The sequence below is a fragment of the Vanrija albida genome (assembly GCF_041260175.1).
Source record: "Vanrija albida strain AlHP1 chromosome Unknown contig_5, whole genome shotgun sequence".
NCBI classification, from domain to species: Eukaryota; Fungi; Basidiomycota; class Tremellomycetes; order Trichosporonales; family Trichosporonaceae; genus Vanrija; species Vanrija albida.
Genome location: NW_027191424.1, coordinates 2,636,351 through 2,651,947, shown reverse-complemented (window position 1 = coordinate 2,651,947; position 15,597 = coordinate 2,636,351). Strand labels below are relative to the sequence as shown.

Here is a 15,597-nt window from a genome sequence, read left to right as displayed (position 1 = left end):
GCGCCGGTGTGGGGGCAGCGAGTGCCAGTGGCGGACGTTGTCGCGTTCACGGCAGCTAGTTGAGCAGGGCGGCGATGGAGCGGCTGCCCGACGCGGCGCCCGCGGCGGCGGTGGCCTGCCTGCCGAGTCTGCGGCGCTGCTCGTCTGCGCCTCCACGGCGGGCCCTCTCGGCCGCGCGCTCACGCTCGCGCTCGCGCTCGCGCTCAGCAACAGCAGCCTGCACGCGCGGCCCCCAAACGGCCTTGGGCTCCTCGCCGCGCAGGCACTTGCGCACCCCGAGCGCAGTGTAGCGCACCGAGAGGCCCGGGCGGGACAGTGCAGCGGCATACGCCTCCTCGAGGACGTGCACCTCGGCGCCAGAGTATCCCCCCCAGCGGAGGTAGTGCCTGTTGGCAGCGACGCGGGCGAGGAGGGCGCGGCGGTGCGCGGCGCACAGCGCGACGTCGTAGTCCGCCTCGAAGCCCCCCGCGACGTCTGGCAGCTCGTCGAGCAACGCGCCGGCGGCTGCGGGCGGGAAGGGGTGCGCGCCCGCCGCGGCGAGGGAGCGCGCCAGCGCGCGGCAGTGCGCCTCGATGCCCGAGGGCACGGCGTGCGTGCTCTCCTCCCTTGGGGCGGGGTAGGCCGGCACGAAGGCGCTGTCGAGGAGCAGGAGGAGGCCGCCCGGCGCGAGGAGGCGGTACGCTCTGTGCAGGAGGGTCGGGAAGTCGCGCACCTGGCGTCGGCGTCAGCTTGGTCAGGCCGAGACACACCTTGGCGTGCGCGAAGCGCAGGTGCACGACGTCGAACGCGCCGTCCGCGAGGCGTCTCCCCTCGACGATGAGCGTGTCGAGCTCGGCGCTGGGGTCAGCGGTGTAGGCGGCGCGACACACCTCATGAAGCGCGAGTTCGGGGGCGCGTGCACGCTCCGAATGCCCGGGACGTCGATGCTACCGTCAGCGTGGCCCCTTCGTCTTGTAGGTACCCAAACACGTCGGCCCTGGAGTCAGCGAGCCCCGACGGACAGACGTACTGAGGAAACGCCGAGGCCACGTCCGCGACCCAGTCCCCCCGCCCGCAGGCGATATCGAGCACCCTCGGGCGCGGGGCGGCGCGGAGCACGCGCGCGAGCTCGAGGCGCGGATCCGCGCGCCGCGTGTACGGCTCGGACGTGGCGCCGCGGAGGAGGGCGTGCAGCGCGCCTTCGGGGGCGAGGGCCTCGGCGTCGACGCGGCGCGGGACGCCGCGGTGGCTGGGCGGGGGGTGGGGTTGGGGGTCGCCGCGGGCCGGCGGGGGGTGGGGGTCGCCGCGGCGGAGTGGGGGCGGGCCGGCGCGCAGGGCGTCGTACCGTTCCTCGTGGTGTGGTTGGTGCTGATGGCCGCGGGGCTCACGGTGCGGCGAGTGCTGATGGCCGCGGCGCTCATCACGCTGGGGCGAGTGCTCCTGGCCGCGGTGGTCTTCGGGGTGCGCCGAGTGCTGGCGCGGGTGGCGGTCCTGCTGATGGCCACGGTGGAAGCCGTCGTCGTCGTCGCGCTGGCGCTCGTAGCCGCCCCCGTGCGCGTCGGCGCGCTGGTGATGCTCGCGCCTCCAGTCGCCCAGGTCGTAGTCGTGCCACCTTGGCTCGCCCTCCGCCGCCCTGGGCCCCCCACCACCACCACCGTAGCCCGCCCGCACCCCCACACCCCCGCCCACACCGCGCCCGCCCAAACTCGCCAGCGCGAGCACGGCCTCAGCCTCGTCCCCCACCACCGGGCTCGCGATTCTGCGCTTGGCCGCGCGCCGGTCGTCCACGGGCGAGCTGGCCGCGCGTTTGTGCGGCGTGGTGGGCTCGCGCCGCGGCGCGCGCTCGCCGTCCTCGCTCTCTTGCTGCTCGTGCTCGTCTGCTTGCTGCTGCTCGTCGCGCTCGTGCTCGTCGTCGTGCTGGTGTCCCTCGTGATCGCCCACGTGCCGACCCACTCCCCCGTCGCTGCCGTGGTCGCTGTTTCCGCTGTTGCCGCTGTACTCTCGAGTCATTGTTGTAAGTGGTGAGTGTAACAAACGTCCATCAGCTCGCTGATAAGTGCGTCGCCGCGGGCCCGTGCGAGCACTCCCGCTGCCAGACTCGTCCCCCCTCGGCGCCATCAATCCCAGGCGCCACCTTCTCGCTCGCACTGACGGCGCTCGGCACAGCCATTGTGATGCCTGGCGCGAGTGGCCCGCTGCGCACTTCCCTTGGCGCGGTATGGGCTAGTGGACGGTGATGGGTGGCGAGTCGGTGGCGCCAGTGTGTGCTGCTCGGGCGGTGCGAGTGGGTGTGTGCTCTCAGTCGAGTGCATGCAGGCCATGTGCGAGAAGTCGAGATGCAAGGGAGAGTGAGTGGAGTGTGCAGTGTTGTGTTCGTTCTCGGTCGTCGATGGCCGTCTGTGCCACTGTCGCCCGATTTGACCCCGTCGCGGTCTTGGCCACCCACCGCCGCCGCCCACCCCACCCCACAGTGCCCGCCCGCCGGTCGTCGTCGTCGTCGTCGTTCGCAATCGCTCCATAACACTTCGTCCACTTCCATCACCTTCAACATTCGCCCAACGCCGCTCACTTTGGCCACCACCCTCGACATCAGCAGGAATCACACACCAGCAGTGCAGCGCGCGGGCTCCCCTCACTCTCCCGCCACCCCGCCCACCGCTCCCCTCCCCGCTGATCAATCCGCCCAGGCGCGCGACCGTCACACCACACCAGCAACCCGACCCACCGCCCACTTCTTGACCTATTGTCCCTTCCATCACTTGTTCACACTCCTTCCATCCCATCATGGGAGCGTCCCAGTCGCAACCGGCGCGGCCGTCCCGCCGCCGCCCCAGACGCGGCGACTCTGACACCTCCGAGGCCGAGCCACCCGCCGCCCCAGCCCCTGCCGCCGACCGCACCCTCCCCAACCTCCGCAGACGCATATCGACGTTTATCCGCGGCGCCGACCCCGGACCGTCCAAGCGCGAGCGGTCAAACTCTGTCCAGCCCGTTCGCCCAGTAACAAAGAGGCGGCGAGTCGACGACGGCGATGAGGACGACGACATTGATGACGGTGTGGCCACCCCGGGCGCCGGCCCCGGCCCAAGTACAATGTCGTCACGGTACGCCTCCAGCATGGCCTCGGGAAGCAGCACGATGCGTACCCCGCGCGTATCGGACCCGCCGCCCCGCATTGACCTCCCGGCGGCAAGCGAGCCCCACACGCCGTCGGCGCTCTCGCCGACCGACGGCCCCACCTCGCCTGTCACGGACGAGTTGCTGTCCGACAGACTGCGGACGCTCACTACGATCAGAGACACACTAGGCCCAGACTGGCACCCACCAACGATGAGCCCAGGTGTGGAGCGCTTAATCTCGCGCTTTCGTCGGGCGTCGAATGCCGCCGCGTCAAGCTCGACGCCTTCGAGCTCGAGAACGCCCACCCTCCGCGACACGCTCGACCCGCCGACGCCACCGCTTTCGTCGTCGGCGACGACGCCTACCAGCGGCACGAGCGCCTCGTCCACACATTCCGTCCCTCGCAGCGGATTCTCGCACCGCCTCAGCACTATCATGGGCTTCTCGAGCGGGCTGTCGAGTGCAACCGACGGGCCCGTATCTGCGCCTGACCCGGCTCCAGCGGCAGCTTCACCAACGTCAACACCTGCGGCAGGTGCTGCGACCGATGCCTCCGGCTCTGATGTGGCAAGAATACCGGTTGGAGCAGTGCTTGTCATCCAGGGCCTGGCCCAGACGCACGCCAATCTCGACGAGGAGGAGGCCGCGCGCAGAGGACAGACGCTCGACACGCCTTCGCTTGACCAGCAGGCCAGAATGATCGGAAACCTCTTAACGTGAGTAACGCCTGCTTCTGATTACTGACATTCAGTGTTGCCGCCGCAGCCACAGCAACGACGCTCCTGTCACCCGAGAGCCTCGCCCAACAGCCCAGCAGGTCGACCGCCCAGACCGCCATGCAGACGATTATCGAGCGCCTTCGGCCCCAGCGCAACCGCGCTGCTCAGAGCGTCGAGCACGCGTTGGGCGACTACCTTCGCACCGTTCTTCGCGACAATCGCCGGTTTGAAGAGGCCGTGTCGGGCGACGCACCTCAGGGCGCCAATGTCCCTGCCGAGTTCCAAGGCTTCCTGCATACTCTGCAAGAAGACCTTATCCGTGCCGTCCGGGCGTACGCCGCGCCGTGGGTTAACACCGATGCCACCCAGGCTGGAGGCGCCTCCGACGCGTCGCCTCCGACGCCCCCAGTCCCCGAGACTGCGGCCGAGCAGCTCCCAGCGGGCTATGACGAGCTCGGTCGCCCGCCGACGCCTATCCCGACAATGGCTGGCGAGGCAACGCCAGCAATCCCTACGTTCCACCGCCAAGCGGGCCAGAACATCCCGCAGAACCGCACCCTCGGCGTCAGTGGCGGTCTTGACGGCGCGCCCCGTCGCCTCAACTTCTTCCGCGCGCACCTGTTTCCGTCGCTGCACGCGGACGGGTCGTCGGCCAACGGCTCGGAGGACCCGGACGCCGTCGTCCCCTCCATCTTTGTCGGCGTGCGCTCCATTTCGCACGACCCGAACCTCACGACCGAGGACTTGGTTGGGCACCCGTCGTTTCCGTTCATTGACGGGCAGGTGCCCGACGCAGGCGACTCGCTGTCGGATGCTGCGAGCAACGCCGCGAGCAATGCCGCTACGAATGGCACCGACACACCCGCGCCAGTCTTTGAACGCGACGTCGACCCGTTTGCGAACCTCACGCAGACCCCTGCGACCAACGTCGAAGTGTCGCCAACGGCCCGGCGCACGCTCCGCGAGAGAGTGTTAGAGCGGTTCGGTGGCAGCTCGCGTACGCGCGCCCGTACCGGCGTGTCGCCCCCGTTAAACACGTACTTGATCTACGTTATCGGCGGCAACTATCCTCGCTCGCACCCTGTGCTCGCGATCCCCAGTCTTGTGACTGGTGGCCCGCTGTCGGCCGAGGACCTGCAGCTTGTGAGCGAGCTGCTCGGCCCGGCCAAGCCGCCGACCGTCACCGCCGACGAGATTGCGCGGTCCGACCTTCCCGTGTTCAAGACCGAGGGCCTGGCGGAGCTCGAGGGCACCGGCAAGGTCCACTCGTCGAGCACTGAGCGGTGCATGGTGTGCCTCAGCGACTATGAGCCAGAGGAGGACCTCCGCCTGCTCAAGTGCCGACATGCGTTCCACCGCGATTGTGTTGACCATTGGTTGACTGACGGGCGTAACAGCTGCCCGACGTGCAGGACTGAGGGTGAGTCGCTGTCGAGCGCCACGCCGCCGAAACATCTACTGACACGCACAGCCGTCGACAAGAACTCGCTGGCCCCGGCTGCGGCCGAGCCACCCCAGCCCGCTGGCGTCGCCGACGCCGCGGCTTGATCTCCTCCCCCACCCTCCCCCATACAGACATGCCACTCATTACACCATCACCAATACCCAAGCACCAGTACACCAGGCCAGTACACCAGGCCGAGGCTCCACCATTCCCACATTTCCGCACATCTGCACTTGTATCGCGCGCCGTCGTGCCCCGTCCACCGTCCATGCATGTTATACATCCGAGCTGCCGCGATTTGTTTTCTAGTTGCTAAGTTATGGCTTGGGCTCGTACTTGGACGTGTCGACGCCGTGGTTGTTGTGGTTGACGACGTTGAACCTGGGGGGGTTAGTCTGAACGGAGCGCGAAGCGCGGAGTGAGGCAAGCGCAAGCCGAGCGCGAAGCGCGAGGCTGAGGTAAAGCGCGAGGCTGAGTGGGGGAGGTAGAGGCCGCGTTGGGAGGTACAGCGCGACCAAGCCACAGACAAGAGTCGCCCTCGGCGTCGAGTTGCCTCCCAACCCAGCGACACATCTCGCCCCCTCCGCTTCTCCCATCTGCCCTCTCCCGCTCTCCACACGCCCTCGCCCTCGCGCCTGCGGCGCTCGGCCTCGGCGCTCGTCGTCACTCACCAAGGCATAGTCTGCAGCTTGAACTGGCTGAACGTCGAGTTGCGGCTGGCCACGCCCTGGAGGTAGGGGCTGAGCTCGCTCTCGCCGTACAGCGGCTTTCCGGCCTTTGCGAGGGCGCTGAGCTCGGCGAGGTCGCGCTCGCGCTCGGGCTCGTTCTCCTTGAGGCCCTGGAAGCGGACTGCGAGTGTTAGCGGGTGTGTCGGCTTGGGCGGGTCCGGCCCCCGACTCGCGCCTGCGGCGCTCGTCTCGTCGTCCAACGCACAAGAGCTCTGCTGGTACGCGAGCAGGAATCCGCCCACAACACCGAGGAAGCCCGTGAGCCTCACGGCCCCCCGGATCCCGTGCTTGGCCTTGCTGGGGTCGATGTAGTCCCACAGCCGGAGCGCGACGGGGCCGGCGGCGGCGGCCGTGCCCCAGAGAGCGTAGTCCTCCGGGCGGAAGTAGCGCACCACGCGCGTGAAGTGCGGGTCGATGTCGATGGGCGGGTACGGTGTCGTGAGTTCCTTGACGGGCATGGTGGTGGTGTGGAGTGTGGTCTGGTCGAGGTGATGTATTCGCGTTCAGCTGGTTCGCTGGGCCTCGGAGCTCGACGACGAGGACGCCTGGGTGCAAGCCTGGCTGAGGAGGAGGGATCCAGGGCCGCGGCGATGGGGTATTGCCGCCGTGTGGCACCTGAGCCAGAGCTCGATGACTTCATCGTGAGCAGCCAGATTTGTTGTTGTGTTAGATTTGTCGTCCATGTCCGCAGCGTACTCGGCTCACCTGCAGCGTACCGTCGTGCCCCAGCTCGCGGCGGTGCGCGACGCCATCGCGGCGCTAGACCGCGACATTGCAGAGTAGTGAGTGGGGCGGGGGCGGGGGCGAGCCGCCGCCGTTGGGCCGTGGCCCGAGTGGTCGTACTGCAGTGGTGCCGTCGCTCACCCCGCAGCGAGCAGGTCGCCCGCCGCCTGGCCCGCGCCGAGCCCGCGCGCACGCACAAGACGCCCGCAGAGCTCGGCGCCGGCGTGTGGGTCGACACGGTCGTCCACGACGCCTCGGTCGTCACCCTCGACCTCGGGCTCGACCTCCACATGGCCCTGCCTGTCGCCGAGGCGGCCGCGTACGCTGCCAAGCGCGCAGACGTGCTCCGCAACAAGCGCAAGGCGCTCGCGTCGCGCGAGGAACGCCTCGCGTGGGAGGTCGAGCAGGTGTGTACCGCGACCACAAACGCTGCTGACGACAGTTTGAAGGCGCTATCAAGGAGGCCACAGCGCGCGAGGCCGCCGGCGCCGCGTCCACCTAACCCCGCGCGAGTCGTCGTCGCCGCCCCCCATATCAACGCATTATCGCATCAGCACTACTGTACACTATGTATCAAGATGGCACTGCACCGGCAGCACCGACAACTCTAGCAACACCCGCTCACTTCCCCCTCACTTCCTCCGACTCCTCGGAATGTTGCCGCCCTCGGCCAGCACACTCATTGGTGGCCTCGGCGGCTCAAGCACATCACCCGATCCCACCTTCTTCAGGCGCATCCGCGGGCCCCGCAGCTGGCTCACCGTCGCCGGCAGGCTGGTAGGCGGCGACGCCAGGCTCGCCGACGTTGACACCGACGCCGAAGTCGCCACTGAAGTGCCCTCACTGACAAGGCTCGCAATCGACGTAGACGACGACACGGGCGTGAGGCCGGGGCTTGTTCGTGAGCTTGGGCGGCTCTCGACGCTCTCTCGCAATGGCGAGCGTGCTGTTGGTGTCGACGACGCCTCGCTGGCACCGCTGAACCGCGCGTCGCGGCTTGCCTCCGGTCCTGCCCGTCGTTGCCGCCTCATCTTCTCCAGCAGCATGCCTCGCGGCTCCGTCCTCTCCCAGCTGTTGGGGAAGTCCCATGCTCTCTTTCTTGGCGTGCTGCCCGTTGGCAGGTCTTCACGAATGTTGTCGAGGAAGCGAGACGTCGACGACGAGATGCGCTCGAGCTTGGACTCTGCGTTCGCCAGGGCGTCGGCCGAGGTAGTCGATGATGAGGCGTGTGATTCCAGGAGCGTCGACGTGAGGTGCTCAATGTCGTCAGCGCCGGCGGCGACGTAGTCGCTGGACTGCTTGTAGCTCTCCGTTGCGTTCTTCTTGAGCGACGAGACGAGCGCGGCCTGCTTCTGAGCACGAGACGCGGCTGATGTCGAGACTGGGCTGTCAGCTCCATCCACCACCTGTGATGCTCACCTTTGGTAGCCGCACCGGCCAGACGCCCGCACGCCGCGTCGACACTCGCAAGCTGCTTGCTCGCCTGCGACGCCGTCTCCTTGGCATACGCTCGCAGCGTCGAGTTCAGATCCGATGACACCTCGGCAATAGCCTGCAGGTTAGCTCAGCTCCCGCCATTCACACACCTTCTGGCCCGCGCGACCCTGCTCCTCCATATCCATCGCTCTGTCGTCCAGGTCGGCGCCAAACTCATCCGCGAGTCGGACACCCTCCGCAGTCACCACCGCATGGGATGCTTGGAACGCCGTCATCTCGCGCACTCCAACATCGGCGCGGTTCGTCGCCTTGGCAATTGCCGCCGAGAGACTCGTGTCCTGAGCAGCGGTAAAGTCGCTCATCATGGTCGTAAAGTTGGCGATCAGGTTCGTGCGCAGCTTGGCAGACTTGTCTTGCTCGTCGGCCATGAGCTGGAGAAGGGCGGCCTTTTCAGCCTTGAGGCGTTCAATCTCAGCCGAGGCGGCGCTCGCGGCCAGGTCCTGGGCCCTCGCGAACGCAGCCGCTTGCGTCGAGACATGCTCCCTCGCCGCGTGAATGACATTCGCGACAAGTGCCGTACTTCCCTCCACCACGGACGACACCATATCGAGGTTATCTCTGTGCTGCGAGATGATCTCCTCGACGGTGCTGGTCACTTTGGAGTTGACGCCAGTGGCCCACAACTTGACGGCCGCCTGGACGTCGTCGCGCACTGCAAGCAGGGCAGTGCTCGCTTCGGCACCGTCGACCTTGCCGCCCTCGATCGACTTGGCGAGCGACTTTGCGATATCATCAAACGCGCCGAACGACGCGTCGAGCTCGGCCATGCGCAGTTGCGATTCCTTCACGTCAACACAAACATTGGCGCCAAACCCACCTCTGCACCCCGCTTCGCATACGCCCCCATGTCGGTCCGCAGCATGCCGCCAAAGTCCTTCTGAACGGAATGCAGTCGAGCCATGCTTTTCTTGAGGTCGGTGCTGAGCGTCTGCATCTCGGCGCCAAAGCTGCCCGCGGCATCCGAGTTTGAGTCGAGGACGTCGGCCATGCGCTCGAGCTTTTCGAACAAGCCACCGACATCCCTCACGCCGTCGACTGCCACAGAGTGGAGTTCGCTCGCAACACCGTGAAGACGCTCCTCGCCCTGGGCGTACGCGCTCGCAACAACGCGTTCCTCATCGAGCGCTAGTCGCGCAGCCTCGACATCCACCTTGGCCTGGTCCAAGAGCTCGCCGAGTTGCCGTTCAGCCTCCCGCGCCGTCGCAAGATCGTCTGTTGTTGTCACAAACCTCGACGTCAGGCTCTCGAACTCGGCCTTGCGCGTCTTGAGCTCGACCTCGACTGCCCGAACACGCTGCTGCGCCTCGTCGTAGTCGGATCGTTGCCGTGTCTGCTTGTCAGACATTTCGCGCCATTGGTCGTCGGGGATGTAGATGCCGTTCCGTTCCCGCGCAGAAAACAACTCGGCCTTTAGGCGTTCGATGTCACCGACGTACTCCTTGAGCAACCCGGCCTTGGTGAGGTGAGCGTTGACCTCGGGCTTGTTCTTGATCGACCGCGCACGCAGGGCGTAATCCAGCGTCGAGAGCGTCTCCTCTTGGTTCGACTTTGTCGGGCTGACGGTAGCAACGATACACGTCTTGGTGCGGCCACCCAGCGAGTCTTGCAACAGCCGGGTGAGCTTGGACTCGCGGTATGGAATGTGGCTCGACTTGTCGACAAGCGCCGAGATGACACGCCCGAGCGTCAACAGCGACTGGTTGATCATGCCGGCTTCCCGTGCGCGCTTGTTCTCGGCACCAGAGCGCCCAATGGCCTCTGATCCTGCCAGATCAACGAGGTTAAACTTGCCGATTCTCAGCAGATCCTCGCCCTTGTCCTCGGACGTCTCCTTGACGTGGACCGTGAGAGTGAAGATGGAGTGCGAGCGCGAACTCTTGTCGTTCATCTTGGTTTCGGCGGTTTGTCGGCGCTGGCTACCGCGGTTGAGCACAGCGAGACCGTCCTTGAAGCTCAGGAGGCCGCACTCCTCGAGGCCGTGCACGGTCACCCCTTTCCGGCTTCCGTCCTCAAACATCTTGATCTGCGAGGCGTAGCCGGCGTTCGAGGGGTCCTTGTACTCTGGGGCGAGAAGATCGCGCAGGTCCTCGTTGTACAGCTCAAGGTACGAGCACTTGACGCTATACTCCGCGCCCTCCTGCGCCTCGAGACGAGCAAACAGGCGGTGCAGCACACGGGGAATGATACCAGCGTCGGTCGACGGGGCCAGGAGTGGCGTCGGCGTGAGGTCACCCTGCATCGTGTGGCTGGCGTCAGCAGTACCCCACACTCCACCACTTACGTTTTACCGGTTCCCGTCTGACCATAGGCAAAGATAGTACAGTTGAATCCGGCAAGCACCTCGTCCAGCATGTTCTCCGCAACCTCGTTGAACACCATAGTCTGGTCGGCCTCGGGGCCAAACACCTTGTCGAAGCCATACGTCTTGGTGTTGGGCTGACCGGAAGGCGCAACGGCGAGCGTCGAAACACCAGCCGCGCCCGTCTCGACCGTGATGGTCTTGCTGAGCGGTCCGCCTGTGGACGCAATCACCGGACTGGCCTCTGTAATCTCCTGGTGTGAGCGGCCGCGGCATCGCACCACGACGTTGATGTTGGATTCGTGCACCTCGGTAGGCACTCGTAATGCACCAGCGGAGGGCTGCACAGACGTTACTCGTCGGCTGCTTGGTCCAGCGTCGGGGGCGTTGGCGGCGGCTCGACTGTACCGAGACGAGGTGGGGGCGAGCGACGGCGCACGGCTGCCTGGCCGTTGGAGGCCGACGCCCGAAGGTACTCTGCGGGACATGTTATGCCCTCGAGTCGTTACGGGTTCGTGTGTGTCGATCTAGAGTTGGATGGATGGGAGTGATGAGTGTTGTCGATGGCGTCGATGTTGTTTTTGTCTGCAAAGTCAGTCGCGGCGACTGAGGGGCACTGGGCTGTTGTTGACTGCTGACGGGCGGTGGCGGCGGGAGTAAATTCGACTGACGCTAGTGCCTCCATTTGGCGGTTTCTAATTGGAAGCGACAAACTCCTAATTGATTAGAAACTTGTCATTACAATGTGCATTGTTATTGATTTCATTTGGCGTGTCTTAGCGGGAATGCACCCACCCACCGCGCCAAGTGACGACTGACCGCACTTGGAGCAGCCGGCGATCCCACCCCACGCCGAGGCCGAATATAATCGCCAAAGCCGTCAGCCACCAACTGTTTCTCCATCTCTCTCTCCCAACTCTACCCTCACCAAGTCATACAATGTCGACGCGCCAGCTCGTCGCTGGCGTCGCGCGCGCAGCGCGGCCGGCCTACGCCCACGCCCGCGCCGCCCCTCTCCGCCTCGTCACCCCGGCGACCGCACGCCCCGCCCTGCCTTCCTCGTCCAGCCCCCGCGCGCTGCACACCTCGCGCCGGCTCCTCAAGGAGCCCGACGCGCCGCAGGCCGACCCACCCATCCAGACGACTGCCGAGGTCGAGCGCAAGCTGCACGACGCCGAGGCTGCCGCGAGCTTCAATGGTGAGTGTGAGGGAAGGCCGGCTGGGGCCGAGTGCGCTCTGCTGCGATGAAGGGAGAGCTGGAATGCCGGTGGCGACGGCTTCGCGGGCTATCGCCATCAGTACCCGATAGCACCGTTATCTCTACCTATGAGCGTCTCTACTTGCTCGCAGACGCGCAGCCCCAGCACTCCGTTGCAGCCCAGGAGCGACCAAGCTCACACCCCAGACCCCATGACGCGCTACGAGTTCCTCGTCAACGAGGGCATCCTCCGGGCAGACCCGCATCAGAAGAACATGGTCAAGAAGCTCCAGCGCTTGTGGAACGACTTGAAGGACTATGACCCGGGAGAGATCCCCGAACTGACTACCGAGGTCGAGCCGAGCCTGGTGAGTCGTGGAGAGATCGGCGAGGTCTAATCTCCAGTTTGGCAAGTTCTTCACGCGCAAGACGGCTACCCACGAGCCGACGATCCCTCTCGACGAGATCCCCAAGGGCTTGTACCTATACGGCTCAGTCGGAACAGGCAAGACCATGCTCATGGACCTGTTCTATTCGACCTTGCCATCCCAGTTCCAGCCGACGGGCAAGTACAAGGCGACGCGTATCCACTTCCACGCGTTCATGATCGAGGTGCAGAAGCGCCAGCACGAGGTCACCGCCCGGTACGAGCGCGACGGACAGGGTAAGCGCGATGCGCTCCCCGAGGTTGCCAGAAGTATTGCCAAGGAGGGTCGCGTGTTGTGTTTCGACGAGTTCCAGGTCACCGACATTGTGACTGCGATGTTGTTGCGCGGCTTGTTTGAACGGTTGCTCGACTACGGCGTCGTGTGCTTCATCACCTCCAAGTGGGTGCAAAGTGTGCTACACAGACTGACCCGCCAGCCGACACCCCGACGAGCTGTACATCAACGGCATCCAGCGCGAGTCGTTTATCCCTGCCATCGAGCTCATCAAGGAGCGCTTCGAGGTTGTCGACCTGAACTCGGGGACTGGTGAGTTAAGCTGGTAGTTCATTTCGAGGCGTAGGCCAACAACCACAGACTACCGCAAGCTTCCCCGAACCATCACACACGTCTATTACTCGCCTCTGAACGAGGAGACCCGCAACGAGATGGACAAGCTCTTCCACGCGCTCACGCAGGCCGACAAGGACCCGGAAATCAAAATCGGCCGCAAACTCAGCCTCTGGGGCCGCGAGCTCCGTGTCCCCGAGAGCTCGGGGCACGTGGCGCGATTCACCTTTGACGACCTCTGCAACAAGCCGCTGTCTGCCGCCGACTACCTCACGATCACGGGCAAGTTCTCGACAGTGTTTGTCGAGGACATGCCCAAGTTGACGCTGAATGAGCGCGACCAGGTGTGTTAGACCCACAGCTGCGTTGGGGTTGGCTGACGTGAAACCAGGCGCGTCGGTTCATTACGTTCATTGATGCGTGCTACGAGAACAAGGTTAGCTAAACGGTGTTACCCACTGGCTGACCCCAGACCAAACTGTTCATCTCGTCCGCAAAGCCCATCTACACCATCTTCAGCGACGAGGGTGGCTCGACAGTCGACGTCGAGCAGATGAAGCACGTCATGGAGGAGCTCGGCATCAGCCAAGACGTGATGACCTCGTCGTCACTCTTCTCCAGCGACGAGGAGCTGTTCGCGTTCGCGCGCTGCGTCAGCCGACTGACGCAGATGAGCACAAAAGAGTGGGCCGACGAGAGCGCACGCGCACACCCCATGTGAGCGCCTCGCCTCCCCCATCTAGCTGTCCGCCCGAGCCCCAGCTCGCGCAGATACCCTGCATATTAAACCCCATCATTGGAGCGTGGGCCGCCTCTAGACTAGACGAGGTTGCCCGCTCCCGCCCCTGCCCCCGCCCGCCGTCTTGTTCTGAAAGCATAATGCATGGTTTGTTTGACATTGCTAGCGGTGATGCCCGGATGAGGACGGACAACAGTGAGGAGAACGGGTCGTGGAGAATGCGTGCGTATGCTACAGCGCGGGGCTGCGCGTGATAAATGCAAAGTAGGAGCTGCAAGATTAGGTGGATGGGGGTCCAAGATGTGCCACTGTGAGGTGAGCCTATGCCAGCTTGGTTAGCCGCTCGACAGGCTTGGTGTCGATCCAGGCGCTCGTCCAGTCGACGAGGGTCCACAGGAGGCCGTGGGTGAGCATCGAGCGGATCATGGACACGCCGAGGCTGGGGTGTAAGTGGGGGCCGCGAGGCTCTGTGCACCACTCACCCTCTATACAATCTCGCAATGCCCGTGAGGAGGGGCTTGGGGCGGCCCTCGGTGCCGCGTACGAGGCGGAGGAACTGGACGAGCGGGGTGCGTGGCCTGAGGCCGCTGAGAGCGCGCTGCTGCGCCTTGGTCTTCATCGCGTCGACGGGGTAGATGATGGCCCAGGAGGTGACGCCGGCGAGCGAGCCACACAGGAACGGCACGAGCTGCTTTGGTAGCCACCCCTTGGCCCAGTCCGGCAGCTCGCCCTGCCCGCCGCTGAGGCGGTCCTCTGCGGCCGAGAGGGACGCCGGGTCCGACACGCGCCTGCCGAGCCAGAACCGCATGACGTCGTACTCTGCAAAGTAGAGCGCTGTACCCAGCGTGTCGCGCACAAAGTGCAGCCGGAACCCGGTCCACAGCCCGAGCGGGCCCATCTTGTTGACGATCATGCGCACGGCCTGGAGCGTCGTGGGCGGCACGAACGGCGTCCGCGGCTGCGGTAACCTGGCATTGGCTGCCACTGCGTCCGCGCCCGACGGCACAGGCCGCAGACCGGCTGCTGCGTCGGCCGTGGGGCTGAACGCGACAGGGTGGCTATCCCGGTAGATCTGGTACTCGAGCTGCCGTCGGACCTGGTGGGTTAGGAGGGCCGAAGTCTGGCACCCACCTTTACGAGCTCGAACGGGGCACTGCCGATACACACGACGGCACCGGACGCCGCGCCGGCGAGGAAACTCGTGGTGCCGACGTCCAGCGCCGTGTCCTTGTTCAGGATGCCGAGGTGCAGGTCGAGCCATGGGCGCTTGGGCTCTGGGTCGCCGGGGCGCGAGTTGATGATACGTTTTGTCGACGTGTAGATTGTGAATGAGATGGTTCGGACGATGGAGATGGTGATGAGGGGCAGGCTGGGGTTAGTGCTGCCCGCAAGGCTCGACGTACGGAAAGCCGCGCCATAGTCTGCAAGTGTCAGCCGTAATCGCGGCAGCAGTGATCGCGCTCGGACCCCGACCGGCTCAGCTGATCCGGGGTGACACCACGCCCGCGAAGGCGATCGACCCGGCGACCAGGCAATCAACGTCGCGTGACGTTGCGGGGTAGCTTCTCGCCGAGCAGCCTCAGGCTCCTCAGCCGTTGCCACCGGCCACCGCAGTCGCCGCAGCCAGCACAGCGCCTAGCCCCGGCGACGCCTGACTACCGCCGCACCTCTTGGCAACCAGCTCGCGCCCCCAGCCCAAGCTCCACTCACCCGCCTATTCCCTCCTCCTTGACGACCTCGGCGGCAAGCCTTGGGATGCTGAGGTTCTCGCGCGAGCTCTGCAGGCGCGACTTGAGCGAGTCGAGCTGGGAGGGTCAGCTCTTCCTCCGAAGGCGGCGCAGCAGACCCACGGGGAAGCCACAGAAGGTCGAGACGAGGGAGGCCGTGGTGGCCGACACCACCTGGGGGGTTAGCTCGGGCCCGCGCCGTCTCGGCGTACAATCTTGTTGCCTGAGGTGTCAGCATCGATAACGAGACCCGTAACCAGCCGGGGAACTCACGAGCCAGCCACGCGTCCGCACCCTGCGCCCGCCGCGTCCAAGGCCCGTCGTCCCTGCGCTGTCAGTGACTGTGCCGCGTGCGGGCCAACCCACCCCGACATCGAGCTGCTGGTGCTACTGCTGTGGCTGTTGTTGTTGTCTGGCGGGGGTGGGGAG

General features: G+C 65.6%; 7 protein-coding genes across 7 annotated transcripts; 3 read left to right on the top strand and 4 right to left on the bottom strand.

The window, feature by feature from the left end:
• Window positions 1–55: 55 nt before the first annotated feature.
• Window positions 56–1,989, bottom strand: Q8F55_007194 (uncharacterized protein; the record flags this gene model as incomplete). The annotated part of the gene is made up of 6 exons (XM_069355633.1): window positions 56–712; window positions 750–837; window positions 870–926; window positions 1,010–1,228; window positions 1,325–1,545; window positions 1,933–1,989. The coding sequence occupies 6 exons, from the start codon at window positions 1,987–1,989 to the stop codon at window positions 56–58; spliced, it is 1,299 nt and encodes a 432-aa protein (XP_069207704.1).
• A 774-nt stretch (window positions 1,990–2,763) lies between these two features.
• Q8F55_007193 (uncharacterized protein) lies at window positions 2,764–5,366 on the top strand (the record flags this gene model as incomplete). Its single annotated transcript, XM_069355632.1, has 3 exons — window positions 2,764–3,815; window positions 3,851–5,238; window positions 5,290–5,366. 3 exons carry the CDS (start codon window positions 2,764–2,766, stop codon window positions 5,364–5,366), a joined length of 2,517 nt encoding a protein of 838 aa, XP_069207703.1.
• Window positions 5,367–5,579: 213 nt separating this feature from the next.
• On the bottom strand, window positions 5,580–6,448 carry Q8F55_007192 (uncharacterized protein; the record flags this gene model as incomplete). Its single annotated transcript, XM_069355631.1, has 3 exons — window positions 5,580–5,643; window positions 5,934–6,111; window positions 6,196–6,448. 3 exons carry the CDS (start codon window positions 6,446–6,448, stop codon window positions 5,580–5,582), a joined length of 495 nt encoding a protein of 164 aa, XP_069207702.1.
• Window positions 6,449–6,671: 223 nt separating this feature from the next.
• On the top strand, window positions 6,672–7,215 carry Q8F55_007191 (uncharacterized protein; the record flags this gene model as incomplete). Its single annotated transcript, XM_069355630.1, has 3 exons — window positions 6,672–6,772; window positions 6,862–7,120; window positions 7,156–7,215. The coding sequence occupies 3 exons, from the start codon at window positions 6,672–6,674 to the stop codon at window positions 7,213–7,215; spliced, it is 420 nt and encodes a 139-aa protein (XP_069207701.1).
• Window positions 7,216–7,345: 130 nt separating this feature from the next.
• KIP1 (Kinesin-related motor protein) lies at window positions 7,346–10,997 on the bottom strand (the record flags this gene model as incomplete). The annotated part of the gene is made up of 5 exons (XM_069355629.1): window positions 7,346–8,094; window positions 8,133–8,265; window positions 8,300–8,992; window positions 9,028–10,456; window positions 10,492–10,997. 5 exons carry the CDS (start codon window positions 10,995–10,997, stop codon window positions 7,346–7,348), a joined length of 3,510 nt encoding a protein of 1,169 aa, XP_069207700.1.
• Window positions 10,998–11,448: 451 nt separating this feature from the next.
• Window positions 11,449–13,423, top strand: AFG1 (ATPase; the record flags this gene model as incomplete). The annotated part of the gene is made up of 7 exons (XM_069355628.1): window positions 11,449–11,707; window positions 11,915–12,075; window positions 12,113–12,534; window positions 12,572–12,681; window positions 12,730–13,046; window positions 13,094–13,138; window positions 13,175–13,423. 7 exons carry the CDS (start codon window positions 11,449–11,451, stop codon window positions 13,421–13,423), a joined length of 1,563 nt encoding a protein of 520 aa, XP_069207699.1.
• A 339-nt stretch (window positions 13,424–13,762) lies between these two features.
• Q8F55_007188 (uncharacterized protein) lies at window positions 13,763–15,542 on the bottom strand (the record flags this gene model as incomplete). The annotated part of the gene is made up of 9 exons (XM_069355627.1): window positions 13,763–13,880; window positions 13,924–14,537; window positions 14,573–14,810; window positions 14,845–14,862; window positions 15,152–15,246; window positions 15,292–15,342; window positions 15,381–15,391; window positions 15,442–15,494; window positions 15,535–15,542. 9 exons carry the CDS (start codon window positions 15,540–15,542, stop codon window positions 13,763–13,765), a joined length of 1,206 nt encoding a protein of 401 aa, XP_069207698.1.
• Between the last annotated feature and the right edge of the window lie 55 nt (window positions 15,543–15,597).